This window comes from Rhea americana, unplaced genomic scaffold (assembly GCF_003343005.1).
Source record: "Rhea americana isolate MKP2758 unplaced genomic scaffold, rheAme1 scaffold_75, whole genome shotgun sequence".
Classification (NCBI taxonomy): domain Eukaryota; kingdom Metazoa; phylum Chordata; class Aves; order Rheiformes; family Rheidae; genus Rhea; species Rhea americana.
Genome location: NW_028186923.1, coordinates 1920370 through 1937797, shown reverse-complemented (window position 1 = coordinate 1937797; position 17428 = coordinate 1920370). Strand labels below are relative to the sequence as shown.

General features: G+C 38.2%; 1 protein-coding gene across 1 annotated transcript in view; it reads right to left on the bottom strand.

Annotated features, from left to right (window-relative positions):
- DYM (dymeclin) overlaps window positions 1-17428 on the bottom strand; it is a 211303-nt gene that overhangs the window by 178895 nt on the left and 14980 nt on the right. The window contains exons 3-5 of the mRNA XM_085322185.1: window positions 8023-8075; window positions 7284-7377; window positions 5524-5657 (exon numbers count right to left, since the gene is read on the bottom strand). Of these exons, the coding sequence (XP_085178311.1) occupies window positions 5524-5657; window positions 7284-7377; window positions 8023-8075 (281 nt within the window). The remainder of the gene's footprint in view (window positions 1-5523; window positions 5658-7283; window positions 7378-8022; window positions 8076-17428) is intronic.

Below are 17428 nucleotides of genomic sequence, written 5' to 3'. Positions count from 1 at the left end.
AAGCTCCTGTAATCATTTAAGGGCTACAATAAGCATCTCATTACTTATTCTCTCCTCTGTCCCCATTCTCCTAAACTGTTAGGAAAAAAAAACAAAAATGCAATGTGCTTTCTAAAAGACCAGGTGTGTTCTCAGAGAATTCGTACCTTTTAATGATTTTCTGAGTCTCACCCATTCTACAAGCACTTTGGGGTTCCTTTGCATCTGTATAACGCAACAAATGTAGGCCCTAGCAACATTGTGATTAAAATATTCTTTGTACAGAATGAATAAAATTTCCTGCTATAGGTCCAAGAATAAGCTAAAGGAGCTGACAATCTGACCGAGAATACAGAACATGCTGACCACTCTTATGCTCCTGAATCACAACACAGTTAAAGACTGCAAGAAATAATATRATATAGAGATCATATCTCTCTAAATACATAAGATTTGTTAGCAAAGACTTAGCTCCAGCTTCAAATCTGCATTTGTCAAGTCCTTAGTTCCCCTACTAGAACTGGCCAACAGAAGTCTAAACAGAATAAAAAACTGAGATACAAACTCCTCTCTGTGAGGAGCTGATAGGAGCCAACTTACTTTACTCAGAATGCTGTCGCTATTTCAGAATATTTGCATTAGGTGTTGAGCAGAAGCAGGCTAAACACAGTGGTTGAAGATTGTCTGGCTTTGCAGCCTAACTGGAACCAAGTTACTCCCTTATGGAACAGGAGGTCAYTTTGCCATTCAAAGAATCATGCAGTTTCCACAAAATATTTAATTCCAAGTACTCTACAAGAATTAACCTAAATGTCAAGATAATAATAAGTCATGGAAGATGACACTAATTTAGAATTTATTAATATCAGGAATTTTTGGCTGAATCTTAAAACACACAGTTTATTATGCAAGTCTGTGTAAGACTTTTCCTACAATCAAAAAAGTACAATATCAAAGCTATATGCAAATTCCCAATAACAGACTAGGAGGCAAAAGCTTCTAACTCCTATGCTAAAGAACCACCTGAAAAGAGCCAGAGGTGGTGAACTCTGTTTATGGGTCAACTACCCTGGGAGGAAATCAATGAAGAGCATTGTAGTAGGAACTCCAGTTTTTCTCCTTCACTTGATCTCACGCAGTTTCATAGAATCATAGWATCAGTAAGGTTGRAAGGGACCTCYGGAGATCATCTAGTCCAACCTCCCTGCTCAAGCACAGTCACCTACAGCATGKTAGACAGGGTTGCATCCAGGAGGGCCTTGAAGATCTCCAGACAAGGAGACTCCACAGCCTCTCTGGGCAGCCTGTGCCAGTGCTCCRWCACKCTCACAGGGAAGAAATTCCTCCGCACGCTCAGGCAGAACTTCCTGTGGTTCAGTTTCTSCCCCTTGCCTCTTGTCCTGTCACATGGGRMAACTGAAAAGAGTTTGTCCCCGTGTCCTTRACACCCTCCCTTCAGGGACTTAYACACAYTGATCAGATCCCCCCTCAGGCTTCTCTTCCCCAGGCTGAAGAGGCCCAGCTCTCGCAGCCGTTCCTCMCAGGGCAGGTGCTCCAGCCCTCTGGTCATCTTCGTAGCCCTACGCTGGACTCTCTCCAGTAGCYCCACGTCTCTCTTGTCCTGGGGAGCCCAGAACCGGACACAGGACTCGAGATGAGGCCTCCCCAGGGCTGAGTAGCGGGGCAGGATCACCTCCCTCGACCTGCTGGCAGCACTCTTCCTAATGCACCTAAGGAGACCATTGGCCTTCTTGGCCACAGGGGCACATTGCTGGCTCATGGTCAATCTGTTCACTAGAACTTTAGTTTAGCATTTATAATAATAGGCTAACTTTAAGGCAACTTAACCTTTCACTCATCCTTTTTGCAAATAATCAATAATCACTTTGTAYGATCTGAAGCACAATAGCACACCTTTCTTCTGAACTTAAAACATGGTCTAGAAAGGAAAAGCACAAACTSCACATTCAGAAGGAGTGAAAGTATATAAATTGCAAGATCTGGGAGGTGAATTMTTTCAGATGAAGCAGTTGCTATTAAAAAATATTAAGTAAACAACACTATGTCATATATTAGCTGTCAAAAAACAAGATACATTGCTGAGTAGTGAGTGGCAAGAATATTTTCCACACATCATTACTATCATACACTGTACGTTTCTGCCTAAAATACCAAATAATACACAGCAGGTGCCAATGTTCTGACCGACTGTGGCATGAGCAGACCGACGTGCTGATACTGCACTCTCAAGTCACAAGATGCTATATTTAAACTAAAGAACACGGTGCTGGAATACATGCTCAGGCTAGAAGGGGCAGGGAGGGAAGTGATGCTCATAATTTAAACACGGAATCATGGAGAAATAGTCTCTAGAATAGTGAACACAATATCCAGCTCTGGTAAATGAGAAAACAGCAAGGACAATCAAGAACAGCTTAATTTTTTAAAAAACATGTTCACTAAGGACAGAATCAGGCACACAGAACAGTTATACAGAAAATGCTAATAAACCTAGTGTGATCTGCAGAGTACCAAGGGCATTCTAGTGATGGGAGGGTGGTAGAAAGCTACACTTGACAATTACTAAAGTAGAATAAAAAAATCAGGTATTTTCTTCTCACTTTAAATAAGCCCTAATATAGAAGCATTTTTACTATACTCTTCTGATTGCACTTCACTTTTCCTATATCTCAGCATAAAAACTACAGAGAGGCATCATCTTAACCTTACACTAAAAAAACCACACACAAGTGAAGCATTTGTTAGCAACTTCAAGCAATGGATATGTCCACGTAGCATGATATGAATCTCAATATCTTGAAGAGGATCACAAGAATGATCTCCAAATGGAAAGTCAAGTCAAAAGAAGAAATTGGCCCAAGTCCACAGCTGAGCAGTGAGAGCTGACAAGGAACTTGTCTCTTTTTCAGTCCCTTCTTTTAACCAACAGACCACACGCAATTACTTTCTTAATCAAGAACATCCAGCTAACAATCTGCTCGAAGATAATTGCTCGGTACATTTGCCATCAATATGCCCAAAATTATCACTAATAAATGTCACTGTGAATTACAGTCAAGCGCTACTAAACATTGCGTAAATATGGATCTAGCCCGGTGACAACAGTCAMTTTTCGTATTATGCTGTGAGAAACTCTCAACATAAGGCATAAAGATTGCTACGGTTCAAACTGACAAAATCTTCCAGCATTCCCATCTGTTTTACTGTGCTACAGTATACAGTTTAAGCAAGGGGGGGGGGCTTTTTTTTAAAAACCAGGTATAAACTCATAGGCAGTCTGCAATGATACCTTATTATAAGCAGGCACTGCTTTTTAATGTATCAGTTAGCTGACCTCATTCTTGGAGATTACTCATCAAAGTTTAAGTACATTAAACCATTTCAACATGTAGCACTTAATCTTTTGGCACCAGAAGTCTGATTTCCCCAGAGCAATGGCAGGCGCCGAGGAGTTAACCAGATTTTAATGAACCGTTTTCACTGTTCAGTGAGCAAACAGCTATTAGGCATTCTCAACGCATGTCCTTGCCTGGCTTGACTCTTCGGGGAAATCCACTTTGGTAATAAAGTGCAAGTGGGTTATGCAAGAACAACCAAAAGTATCTCATTCGGATCCCAGTCGTTTTGGCAAGACAATTTTTGGTTTTACGCAGTAAACAACAAACACCCAAACTCAATGGTAACTTTACAATGAAGTGGAAGAAATTTATAATCAAGATTCTCATGCCAGCATTATGCTTCATGTGTTCTGTAACAGTGTCACAATATGGTGTGGCATGAAAGATCTGTGGCAGAGATTATTTTTTTTATACTGTAATCAGATTAATTTTGAACACATACATTCACATTCAAAAAGCATGACTTCTGTTTTGTTTTTTAAAAACACAAGATAGCAGGGAAGACGCTTAAGTAATACAGCCATTCCTGCTATCATCTTGTGCAACACATTCTCCATTTCCTTGAGCTGCACTTACTTTTGAACATTCTGCCTAAATTCACTTTTCTGTAATTCTTGTTCGAGATAGACTTTGTGGTACGATCTATTGCCTACTAATTAAATGTCAGCAATTTCCTTTTTTAATGGATTAATTGTAATCATAGCCTTGTTTTCTTTCCTCAGTAGCTTTCTAAAAGTTGCTTTTATTTCACTCCCGGCTGCTGCTGGTTTATGAAACACAAGTGAAAAGAAAAACCAAAGGGTATATTATAATTCCTTTCTCCTGAGGTATGGCTAAACATCCTACAGGCAATTAGAACTAACAACATTAGAACATGCAAATCATGTTCTCTAAGAGACACCTTTCTTTGTTCTCCACCATTAGGAGAAGGAGAACCACACAATACTACTAATCATCTTTTCCTTGCACAGCGCGTTTCAGCCCTCCTTTTATAGGCAAGGAAACAGACTCAGAGACAGGAAGTGACTTGTACCCAGCACCGCATGTAGCAAGCAAATTGAGTTGTCTTCTGTTCATAGTTCTGCAAGTCCCAGTCAGGGAGGGAAAAAACCACAGCATTAATCTCTTGATGTCACTGAAAAAGGTGAATAATTTCAATAAGTGAAACAACTGCCTCCAATCTCCTTAAATACCAAGGATTCAGCTTCCTAAATAATTGCAACATCATCATTCCCATAGTGGTAACACAACAGTTTTGCCCCAATCATATTTTGTTCTTCCCATCTTCTTAGAGGCCAAAAGCAATGTTTCTCCATGTTCTCCTGTGTTCCTCCATTCAAGCTCTCACTTTCCTTACTAGAACTGCAGGCCTGTTCTCTGAACAGGCYGATCAGAGAAGGGATTATGTTCAGACGAGATCCTCAGGGAACAGAAAAGGAAAGCTCTGCGTACTCCGTCCTGTGCAGACTCCATTACACCTCGTGCAATGGAGCGCCTCACACAAAAAAAAAGAGGCTTCAGAATATGAAGGCACGTTCTGGAGAGGGCCATTATTACATTTTAAATTGTATTAAAATTACTGAAACTAAGTTAGTTATTCAGAACTGACACTGTAGACCTGTTTAAAAATACTAAATGAAGTTTGTAAAAAGATGATCATGTTAAGTTTAAAAATAAATCTTTAAATAAAAATAAACCAAACAACTTAAATTCATCTTTGGAAGAGGTCTATTTTGTTATGAGAACCTGTAACATGCCAGAAGGTTGTTAACAGACCGTTATTTCCAGCAGAGGAAAAAAAAAAAAAAAAAAAAAAAAAAAAAAAAAAAAAAGTCAACAAGTTACTAAAAGCCCTCAGCACATTCTGTAGATGTTCTTTAAATGTCAGATACAAAGGAAGATGTCTTACATTGGATTACATCATGCCCCAAAGTAGTCAGGTTTATTACTGACTACATACATTCAATCTCACAGGTCGTCCCAAACAATAAAGCATGTTGTTTGTAACATCATTACAGCTTCAGTTCTTGTTTTAAAACAAAGTTTGGGATTCTTATATAAACAGAACTTCAGAGCTCATTACCTTCTTGGGATATTAGTTTCATTAGCAACAGCATATACCTACCATATGAGCCTGGTGTTTTCTCTTCATAAGTAAAATGAAGTTGTAGTTCCTCTTCTGACATTCGACTGATGAATACTTTCAGCAAACAGCAGATAATAAACAATGCATTGTGAGCCTGCCAAATAAAGAGGTGACTAGAAAGGAAACAAAAGCAAACAAGAATCAGTAACAATTTGCAAATACATGAGTAAAAAAAGAATCACAACAAGATATATGCCAGAATAGACAAAAGGGTTCTTGCAGTTGAAGCAAGCAAGGAAAAGTCAAAGTGCTCTGAAGTGTCAGCTGAAGATTCTCCGCTACATCAAATAAATTAGAAGTATATTTATATACAGTATTTTTTTCTAAGAGGATACAGTTTTATTTCCAATTGTAAATTGGTACTGTTAAAAACATCATAGTTGCCAGAAGTGCCACTGTCTTCAAAGAGCTTACTAGATGGCTTAATATACTTCTAAAGGTTTCTAGACCCTATGAGAGCTCAAATCCACCCAAACAGCTGAAATTTTTCCACAGCTTCAATATGAAAGCTATTCCGACTCCTCAAACCTTAGCACCTTTCCTGATCTAATATTTCTCAAATGACTGTATGCACCTATGAACTTCAGGAGCACAACAAAGCAAAAGCATCTATGCCTCTTAAGATTTTTCCCAGCTTTCTGAATGCAAGGAGAACATAGCTTCACAATATTTTCTTGAATGTCAATAAGCAACTGTTGGGAAGCCCGTACAAGAGCACATTGTCAAGCTCTTGTTTGAAACTATGTCATCAAGGTATTTCTGAGCTAAAGAACCAGGAACCATCCCTGTGGAAATAACTTTTCTCCAGATAGAAGCAAGAAGGTTGAGGGTAATTCCAGGAGGAAGGGGACACTCAAGAAAATGTCTGTCTTTTTGAAGCTCTGCATCTGAGGAGATTTATACATTTGTCATGGGGTACAGGGRAACAGTTACAGAAAGCCTCCCGGGAAAAATACATAGTGCTGTACATGTAACTTCCTGGATTTCTTTCCTACTGCTGAAATAGGGAAGTAAAAATAATGACAGTTGGTGACATGACTTGAAAGAAATAACTTTATATATAAAAAGTTCCAGTTCAAATCCAATCCAATTTGAAAATATTCCTGAGATAAAATATTTTAATTTATAAATTTATAAATCAAAAGTTTAGATAAAAAGGTCAGGGGATTTTTAAATAGCTCAAAACCTAGCACTTAAGATTAAAATAATGTTTGCTTTGAAGAATCAAGCATTCATTTACCTGAACCATTATATCCATTATTTAGGTATTAAAGAAAAAACCTTCAAACATTACTGGCTAGTCAGTCTTCCTCTTATACGTTATTTATGCTCCAAGGGGTTCTGAGTGCTATACTACCAACCTAGTACTGGAGAATTTGGGCTGCATGTTTACTACATGTGGGGTATAGAGAAAATTAAGACAGCAACACCTAAGGACTGCATAACAGGGAAGGCAGAAATCAGCACACAGTTACACATTTGGATCCAGTCAAACAAACAATGGTTTATGTAGTACACAGGAGAAGGCAAACATGTCTTTTTCCTTGCTGCAATTTGTTTATCTATTATTCCATTCTTGAAAATATACTAGAGATATCTTTCTTTAGACTTCTCTTACATGTTCAGTTCAAACTTTGGACCGCAAATATGTTAACTAGCAGAGTAAAACTTCAAACACTAGGAACAAAAGAACATTTAAAAAGTGAAATGGCACACACAGCTCTTCTCCATCTACTTACTTCTGACATTCTGCTGAAATCTTTAATTCTTTGGTTCTAGAAAGAAAGACTTTAATCAACGACCCAAGGTTTCCTGTTCGAGGATTCTTCTCAACTAGATGAGGGATTGCAAAGATATGATTATATAGCATTTGTAATTTGATACTATTTAGTTCAAATAAGATACAGAATGAAAACAAATATTGCTGCCTTAGATACTTCTGCATACAGTACGCTACAACTGTTGTTCAGCTTTTAAGATTCTCCAGTGAATGCTTTACTACTCCGTAACTGTTCTCCAAATACGCTTTTCAGCCAAGATTGAAACATCCCAACTGTGGCACTCAACCTGCTTCCTTTTCATAACTTCTTTACACCATAAGTGTTTCCTATCAGAAGACAGGACTAGTTTTCACAGCTTTTACCTTGTAACATCACTTACCACAGTTATATTCTCTCCTTGTTATATCCTCCAATTACTTCTTCCCCTTTCCTGACCAGCTTAGAGGGCAAAGGAGAAAGGGGAAGGAGGGAAGGAGTTGTTCTAATCCTTTCAGTCATTTCACTTTATATAAATAGTTAATGCTGGAAGTTAAGTTTCTAAAAGTTTAGGATATATAGATAAACATACTCTTATGGATACTATTTTAATCTTACTAGAAGATCACAGAGTTCCACTAGATATAGAAGTGCACATGAATGGTGTTTCTTAACTTTTCTGATAAACCACATGGAAAAAAATTAAGATGTCAATTCTCACCTAAAGACTTGCAGATTGAGATGGTGACTTCTTCCAATAGCTTTAAGTCAGCACTAGAGGGAAGAGGGGAAGGAAAAAAAACATCACCACGGTTACATAAGCAAATGGAGTTCCTGAGACTGAAGTGAGAATTCCTAACAAAACAGCAGAAAAAAAAAAATCTATGAAGCACTTAATTTCAGCAATCCATTAGCTAGTTTATATAAATACCAAGCAGCACAAGATGTATTTGAAATACAGTAATTATAAAACAGGAAATGAATACTCAGAAGTAAAATGTCTGTCAAAGTGAGGAGAAGTCAGCACAGCATTTGTGTTACTGCCACACTTGATTTGGTCACTGAAAGTAGCATAGAACCACAGCCTTTAAACAGAACTTTTTTTTGTACTAGAACTATCATGAAGTAACACCTTTTCTAAGAGCATAAATTAAAGAATCCTCAACCCGACATTTAAACCTCAAGTTGAGCACCACTTTCGGTTATCTAACGTTATATTACTGCAACAGTCACTTGCCACACATACCAAGTTTCTCCTAACTTCACTAATTGCCAGCTGATGTCCTCCACCAAAAAAAACTTCAGCTTAAAAGAACAACAAAACACTAAAGCAGAACCAACAACAACCATTGAAAAGTAAACATCAGCTGTGTCAGCTGCATACGAATAAATTTACATACTTCCGCTACAAAACTGCAAGTACAAACTGATCCTCAAAAACAGAGCAGAACAACACATGGTAAGTAGATAAAGCACATTCTTTGTTAATAGATGGGAAAAAGAGATAAATAATAAATCAGGTATTTTGCCCAATGTCACAGTAAGCAATYTGAAGGTGTCCCAACAATAATACTTAAAGAGCTAATCTCCTGTCAATGCATATTAAAAGTAATACAAGAACGCAAGTTTATTCTCTTCAAACTTGATGCTCTTAAAATGACAAGTCACCACTGACACTTACTAATGTACAATATAAAGACTGTTAATGTTGTGCTTCTTTGGATTTCTCATTCTAGTTTACTTGCTAGGAAGTAAACGTTACTTGCTAGGAAGTAAACGTTACTAAGGTTAAGAGTTTGGAGTCTAATAATTTCCATTTTCCACACTCACGCTTTACAGCAGCTAAAAGCTAACACATTCTCCCGGAACACCGAAACCTGCATGCAACAACATACTACTTCATCAAAAAATTATTATGTGAGACCAGGTACATGAATAGACTCAGACTGTTCTATCGCCATCTCAGACGAAGAAAATAGCTGCCAAAAGCAGGATCTCTCTGGACATTAGAGAGAGAGCAGGTAAATGCATCAGTTAGATAGTGCATGAGCACAGCAGTGACAAAACAGGGGACAGCACTCATTCTGCTATTTGATAAGCTGCTTAACCTCTCAAGGGCAAATTCACTTTCATTTAAGCAGAGAGGCATCCTTTCCACTTCTCCTCTAATGGAGAGAACCGTGCACATATCGGCCTGGGTAGAAAGCAGTTTATAAGATAACACAGGGAGCAATCAGGCATTGAGTGGAGGGGTGTGGATAGCTTTCAGGCTTTTTTCCCACCACCACCTCCACCACCCCTTCAAGAGCTGCTGCTTTAGTTTCTTGGGACATCTTTTCAAGCCCACTGCAACGACAAGGGCTGTGGCACATGCATTTCACAGCCATGTTACCTCCCGACTCTTCCATCCATCCCCACTTAGTTCTTTCTTGCAGAGCTTCTCTTAGCATTTTCCTTTCCCATGCTCCAACCAGCTGTGGACTACAGACTCCCTCTACCACGCCATTAAAGCACAGGCCCACAAGAGTTGGCAGTGATCAGTGAAGTGGATTCAAACATCTCCTGCAAATGCAAGCATGCTGTTAGACCTCAGCAGCGTTAACGCCTCTGCTCCTGCTCGTTCCGTACAGTGTTTTGAGGTCCCTGGATGGAAAGTGTTACAGAACTGTAAAGTGGCTGCTTTTAATAATTTATTTCAGTTCACTTTGTAGTAGCATAGTAGATAGAGAAAAAAAAAATCAGCATTTAGCAGGTCTGGAAACTGTTCTTTCCCCATTCCCCCCCTCCAACCTGTCATCAGAAATTCCCTGCAGCTAAAGAGTGTTTCATCTCCTGTGGAAAGGGGTCAAGGAATCTGATGGGAGCTCCCTCACTTGTGAGATGCTTTGCCCTATATGCTCTCCCCCCTGCTCAGCTTGTGTACCCATACAGTGATTACTGATCATCCCACACGCTCTCGTTAAGTATTAAAAGAGTACATCAAATCCTTATTGAAAATTCAGGAGATGCCCGCAAAAGCAAAACTTCTCCACGAGGTAAAATACGGAATAGCCAAATTCCCTGGCTGACTCTCCTGCTCACCCTCAATTTAGAGATGAGGGCTGTGGCCCACCTAGGCCAATACAAAATTTCCAAGAGTTGCCAAAACAAGACACCTCTTTGGAAAAAATCTGCATCTGGAAGTGACATTACACTAAGGATGACCAGGATGCGAGAGAGAGTTTCACAGCCTCTGTACAAACTCCATTAACATACAGCCTGATCTACAGTAATGGTAGTTACTTCAAGAAGTCCTTCAGAAGCTCCCAAAATTAAAAATTCAATTTTGAAGAAAAGTTTAATGCTTTAACATGCAACGCAACATAACTCAGGTTGAGCAATTTCAGAGCTCATCTGGCTATATCCTCATAATTAACRGTATGAAAGGCACCATATTCGGAAAAAATAGGAAGCAGCAACACAGTGAAACCCAAATAGTAACTAAGACCATAAGAGGCCAGCTTTCAAACTTTTCAAACACTCCTTGCATATAAAAATATTGCAAAATTTAATATTACTATTTATTATTGCCAGAGCTGCTGTTGCTTCTTAAGCATTTGTTTAAATTTTCCAGTGAGTAACCTCGTTTATATGAAAACAGAAGCTGAAGACAAAAAAAGGTGTGATCCCACACACACTTCCTTCTGTGAAACAGCTGGACAGGAATTTTAAATCTCACTTGCTCAACCCTATCTTAGCAACTACAGCTGTGCCAGTGAAATTTTAAAAGACAGTAGTTGGGGAAAACAATCCTCTTTCCATTTTTTAAGTTAGATTGTAATCCAGTTTACAGTACAGTCCCAAAACTAACTGCATCAGCTTTAAAGAGAGACAAATTGTGGTCCTGAGTGGGAATCCATAGACCAGCTCCAGTGCTGAACACTCATGTGAAATTTTGCTATTAAAAATTATCTGAGATGTTGTCTTAAAAGAGTTTGTCTTAGATGTTCTCATACTCTGGAGGACTAGAAGAAGAGGTAAGGGTATTGGTAGGAACAGCAACCAAAAGAATTATTTCAAAGCTTTTCATAGGAAATGCTTCAAGGTAGAGACAAACAGATTAAATTAAGGTGCCTGCAAGTTATACTGTGTATCATACTAATTTACTGTATGAGTGAACTGAGGGCATTTCACATGAGAGCGCACTTTACCTACAGTCTAACATCCTACAATAATTTCMGATTATGCAGATGAGTTCTTTGAATATCAAGTATCAGCATTCTTTCCCCCTTTATAAATTACCTTGAAACATACGTTTCAGAAAGCACAAACTGCACTTTGATATATACTTAAAAAAATTAAAATTAGTCTTAAAGGTGGTCTCCTGTTTCAGTGCTAAAAACAAGCAGAGTCATTCAAAACAAATGGGATAAAACTAGAACAGCACATCAACAGCTCCAGACAACACAATCTAGGTCTGAATGAAATAAGGACTTCTTGGTGTCCCCCTCTCCCCTTTTCTTTTTTCTTTTTTCTTTTTTTTTTTTTTTTTTTTTTTTGTTTGTTTGTTTGTTCTTTTTTCTGTTTGTTTGTTTGTTTTTTGTTTTAAACTTCTGAATTTGTCCAGTCAGCTGCTTGCCATCAGGATGTATTCCTTCCCGATAGTTCACAGGCTGGGAGAATATTATATTGGACCCCAATGCACTATAGAGTTCTAAGTTACTGCACAATCTTAATCCAACAAAAAGCAATCCTTCTCCTGCAATCTAAAGATACTGGGGACTTCTGATTTGTATACAGGAAAAAAAAAAAAAAACACATTTCCAGGTACTAGGAGCAAAGCTTAAGAGTAGCCTTCTTTCCTTAACTTGGCTAGGGAACAAAGGTGAGACACGTGGAAATAGCTGCCTTAGTATTTTTGTGCTGCAAAGACAGAAGACATACTATGCTAACGCTTATGAAGAAAACGGCAGAGCCGAGATTCATAACGAGATTCGTAACGTGGCACAAACGAAACACTAGAACCAGCTATGGTATTGACTTTGCTCTATAGCCCCTGGGGAGATGACATTTGCTTAATGAATAAATATGAAAACGGAAAGCCAACACCAGAACATCCATCCCTTCATTAACTCACAGAGCTGCACTGCTAGTAGTCAAATTTTTCAGCACTAACAACAAGATCAATYATTAGTGGAGCGACGAAGCTCCTTGTAAAAACATGTGCCCAGACATGCAGACATACACATGTATGTTTACTTATATATATATTTTAGGAGCTCGCTATTGAGGACAAGAAGGTCTAAAATATATTTAAATTCATTTCATTCAACATATTGCACTTAATTAGAAGGAAGCAACTGTGGAAAGATCCAGGGGAAGGGGGGGTTATGTGGAGGGAGTAACGTTTCAGAAAGGAAAAGGAAAAATCCCACACATTTTTCACTCTGCAATTTCATCTTTCAAAAACTGGGAAAAGAAAAATCACACTTTTTCCAAAACTTAATGGAAGCTTCTGAAAGAAAATATTCCATAGAACAGAGAAATACAGAAGTAATTCATTAGGGATAGAAGAGCAAAATATAACCTGGTCTATGAGCACCTTCGTTCATTGTCAACAGGCTTCTCTTAAAGATTACCAGTTTTTAGCAATAAACAAGTAGCAAGATCAGTTAACACCGCCTCACAGCACTGCTACCCATTCCTAGGAGAAGCCCAGACATCCCAGTTCCATCCAGTAAGCCCAGTTGTACAAGAGACACCAGTTTGGAGGAGGTTCCCATGCATGGGGCAACAACCTCTGCCTTAGGGTCACAGATCTTCAGCTAACGTAACCACAACCTGACAACTAATATTACATGAATTCCGTACACGTAATCATACATTTCAAGTGGCTCTACCTAAAATAAATCATTTGGTTTTATGAAAGTACTAGGACTCCAATTATATTCAGCAGCGCTACATTTTTTCCGAACATGAAGCAAAAAGGGGTTGCTTTGCACACAAACCTTAGCCTCAAGTTAGTTTGGGGTTTTTAGTAAGTTCTGAGCTTGGATGTGGGGAAAAGAATTCAAAAGTATACTTAACCACACATACTTGACCAGCTCATTTAGATCCAACTGAATGTCTGAGGTGCAAACTTCACCCCCATACACTTCAGGGGGAAAATAAAAACAAACAAACAAACAAACAAACAGAGTTTCATAGGAATTCCTGCTTCATCCTGTGATCTGGTGGCCAGCATTTTCAAAATCCTTTGTAAAAGCAAAAAATCACATTATTTGCTCTTTTATATGGAGGGAAATCCCACAGACTTCAGTTAAACTGTATTTAAAGACTGAAATTTGCTTCTTGACAGCATAGACTTCTTTAAAGAAAAGGACTTTATCAACTTTTATTCTAAAGGCATCAAAATATGACGGGCTTTAGAGTGGCATTGATCACTGTTATAAAAACTTCTCAACACTGCAATATAGAATATTTTGTATACAAATTGCTCATTGCAAACACATTTATATACAGCAAGCAACTGCATGACACTAAACATCACACATCAGTGACAAGTAAACAGCAATAAAGGCTTCCTTCTACAGGACACACAACAGCACAGAAAGTCACATATTAAGGACTCCATACTAGGGACAGGAGAGGAGAAATCAAAATTAAGTTTAAACTTGCCTGTTTGTACCAGATCATCATACCTCTTTTCCCTGATACAAAAGCTCAGACCCTCAAAACTATATTATCCTGAAAATGCTATTTTGATGTACAGAAAGACAGTCAAACACATGTGATATTAACACAAGCCAAAGTTGCCCCCTTTTATTTTTCATAAGTGAAAGTACTGCAAAGACAAAACAAAAATTATGAGTTATCAAACATATGTGCAGTGAATATTGACCAAGTAAAATATATTACTGAAACAGTGTTTAGACAGTACAAATTTTATTTTGACTTGCCCAAATGGTTCTCGTAACATTCAGTAATTGATCTTATGTCAATGTTTTAATTTTCTTGGCATTTAATCACTTTGTACCTGCAGTTACTGCTCATAGTACAAGGAGTTTCTTCATCAGTGAGTTACTTTTCTGTAAGAAATCATCTTTGCASTAAAGGTGGGAAGAATGGTAAATTGAGCAGTCTATTGCTCTAAAACATTGATGGTTTTTATTCACTGTAAATTTTTATTTTTGGCTTCACACTACCAGAAAGCCGGATTCTGTGGTTAGCTATTCTGGCATATATTGAGAAAAAAAAATATTACTTCCAAAAAGAAAAAGGAAAAAAAAAAGTGGAGTTAATTTAGAGTAGCTGAATTTGTTTCAGTTGCCTTATTTTGGATTTAGATCAGAGTAAGCAACAATCCATCCCACAGACTTCAGGAAAACTGTAATTAATAAAAGAAGTGAAAGTTGCTTCCTGATAGCAAAGTCTTCTTTGAAGACAGTGTTTTTATCTGCTTTTATTTTAAAGCCATCATGATATAAGAGGTTTTAGAGTGGCATGATACTGTTTTTAAAAGATATGGCATGGCAAGCAGTAAGAGTACTTTGCATACAAGTTGTCATTAAAAAACATCCCTACAAAGTAGATGCCACCTCCCTTAACACGGYAAGAATAAGGTCCAAACTGTACTAGACACCCACCTGCTCTGAAAGAGGAGAAAAGAAAAAGGAGCTTTCCTGTTAGTTTTTGCCTTCGACTAAGCAAAGCTTTTTTCCTTGCCACTGAACACAAAACAGAAGAATTGGCCCATTCAGTGGGAATGCTCATTTTAATGGACTATTCAGAGCAAAGATGTCAAAGAATAAAAAGTTGCATGTAATTTATTGTAGTAATTTTTAAAAGTACCATATAAAGGCAACATAAAAGTTGTTCATTTTTATGTCTTTCCATTAAAGAATCATGCACACTATTCTTCAACCAGCCACTCATTAAAAACTCCAGGGAAGGAACAAAATGGAACAGCAAATATTAAGCATATGATTTTCAGCAAGTTCTGTGTTAGTTAACTCTGTTTTAGGTTTTCCATCATGAAAGTATCATAACTAACAACACTGCAAGGAGGAGGCTGCATTCTCTGTAGCAACTCATACGAGAGCCAAATGCACTGGTCTGCCTAAATCAAGAGCAAAGACTCCAAAGTAAACCTCACAGCTCATGTTTATAACAGTAAACAAAGTCAACCAGAAGAGAAGTGCGGGTTTGTTTTTTTTTAATATCCAAACACTATTCAGACTGATATTTCAACTGTGTGGCATTTAGGAAGTGGTAGATTTAAAGGGATTTATATGATCTTAAATCAGCACTCCCCACCACTACCAGAAGCCTATTCTGTGTAACAAATACAGAATCATGAATAAAAAAATGAAATAGTGGGAGTGTGAAGTTGCAGGTACCTGAAGACTGAAAACAGGAATTCCTCAGAAGACACTTCTTCTGTCCAAGGGCATTTTACCCACCCAGTATCCGTGACAGGTTACAAGCAGTTGTTAGAGCTTCTCAAAAGACAAGGTCACAATGCACTTTTCACAGTGAAAATAGTATAGGGCAATGTATAATAAAATTGCTGGTAGCTTCACCATTTAATACCACATCGGCATATATTACTTATCTTCCCTATCACTCCTAAATTCTGCAAGGCTCCAGTGACTTTACCTGCCAAATACYAGAGATTTGCTCCGGCTGTTACCATCTATCACTCATGCCAGGGGGAGTTTTGGGCAGTGAGTATGGATTCACCTTCAGCTCCTCATTTCTCTCATTCTTAGAGGCTGATTCATAATCAAGGTTTGCAAAAACCCAGACCAGATTTATTCCCACTTCCTCACTTCTTAATATTMCCTCTTAATACTAGCAACACTAGGAGGTGCGATGGGGCCCAGGAAAGCAGGATATTACACTCCTAGAAGATAGTTCTGTTCTGACTATGTGCTTACAAATCCATTTTTTTTGGATGGTGTGTCCCATTTTTCCACCCAGCTGTCTGCCATGATTCCAAATCACTCCATTGTACCAGCAGAATTGGTTTGTGGTGCTATGCTATGATTAACACRGCTGAAAAAATAATCTTTTCTTTTTGCTAGGTTATTCTTCAGGTAGATCAGTTCCTGATGAAGTTCATAGTAGATCCCCATAAACAGCAGAAGGGATACTGCAAGGGCAAGAGTATCTTACATCATACTGCTGACAGAGACCGTAACACAGGGACCTAACAACCTTGCAGTCAGAAGTACAGATACTTGGCCAAGTATCTTCCCACCTACAAACTAGCTTCTGTTCTTCACAGAAAGAGATCAAAAATTGACTAGACTGAAAAATACACCCAGTAAAGAAGACGGAACAGAAAAGAAAAAAAGTACAAAGTGCTAAGAAAAGGAAAGAATACGAAAATGAAGAAAAACGGAAGAGCACAGAAAGTAGCACTGTTAATAGATCACATAGATATCATTCCTTCATCCCCCTCAGAGGAGAAACCTGGTAATTCACCAGCTCTCATAACCCAGACCCTGGGCTTCCAAATTYGGGGATTAAACCAGCATGGTTCCTCAAAAGGTCCATTTCAGTTTGGCAACTCAAAAYATCTTGCATTGCAAGCTGTTATCAGCAGGTACCTGGACTAATTCAGAACAGCACTTAAAGCAGAAGTGCTGTTCAAGTATTCACTGTTAGAGACAAAGCACCTACAGAAGTGTGTTGAAACAACATGAACTTTACTTACACATACCCTGAGTCAAGTTTCTTGTCCTTGCAGATACTGTTTCCGTACTATAAGTGAGGTTTTGTGAATGAGGCTGAGGTAGCAGTCAACTGTTGCCAAAAGCAGGCGCAACCTACTACGGCCTTCTCCCACATGCTGTTGCCATTTTGTGCTTCCCAGACAGTYAAATAAGCAAAAAAGCATGCCAGTTGTTCCTTCTACAGCCTCTCCTCTTTGCCAAGCCCAGACAATCAGAAAAGAGGGAGAAAAACTAGGTCCTACACAGTAAATAAGTACTGAATCTAACATGGCAGATACTCATCACATCAAAGAGCAGAGGAACAAATAATTTGAAAGCAACCACCTACCAGACACAAACTAATTTTGCAACAGATTAATGGGAAAAAAGTATAATTTGAAAGAAGAAAAGAACCTTAAATTCCATCTT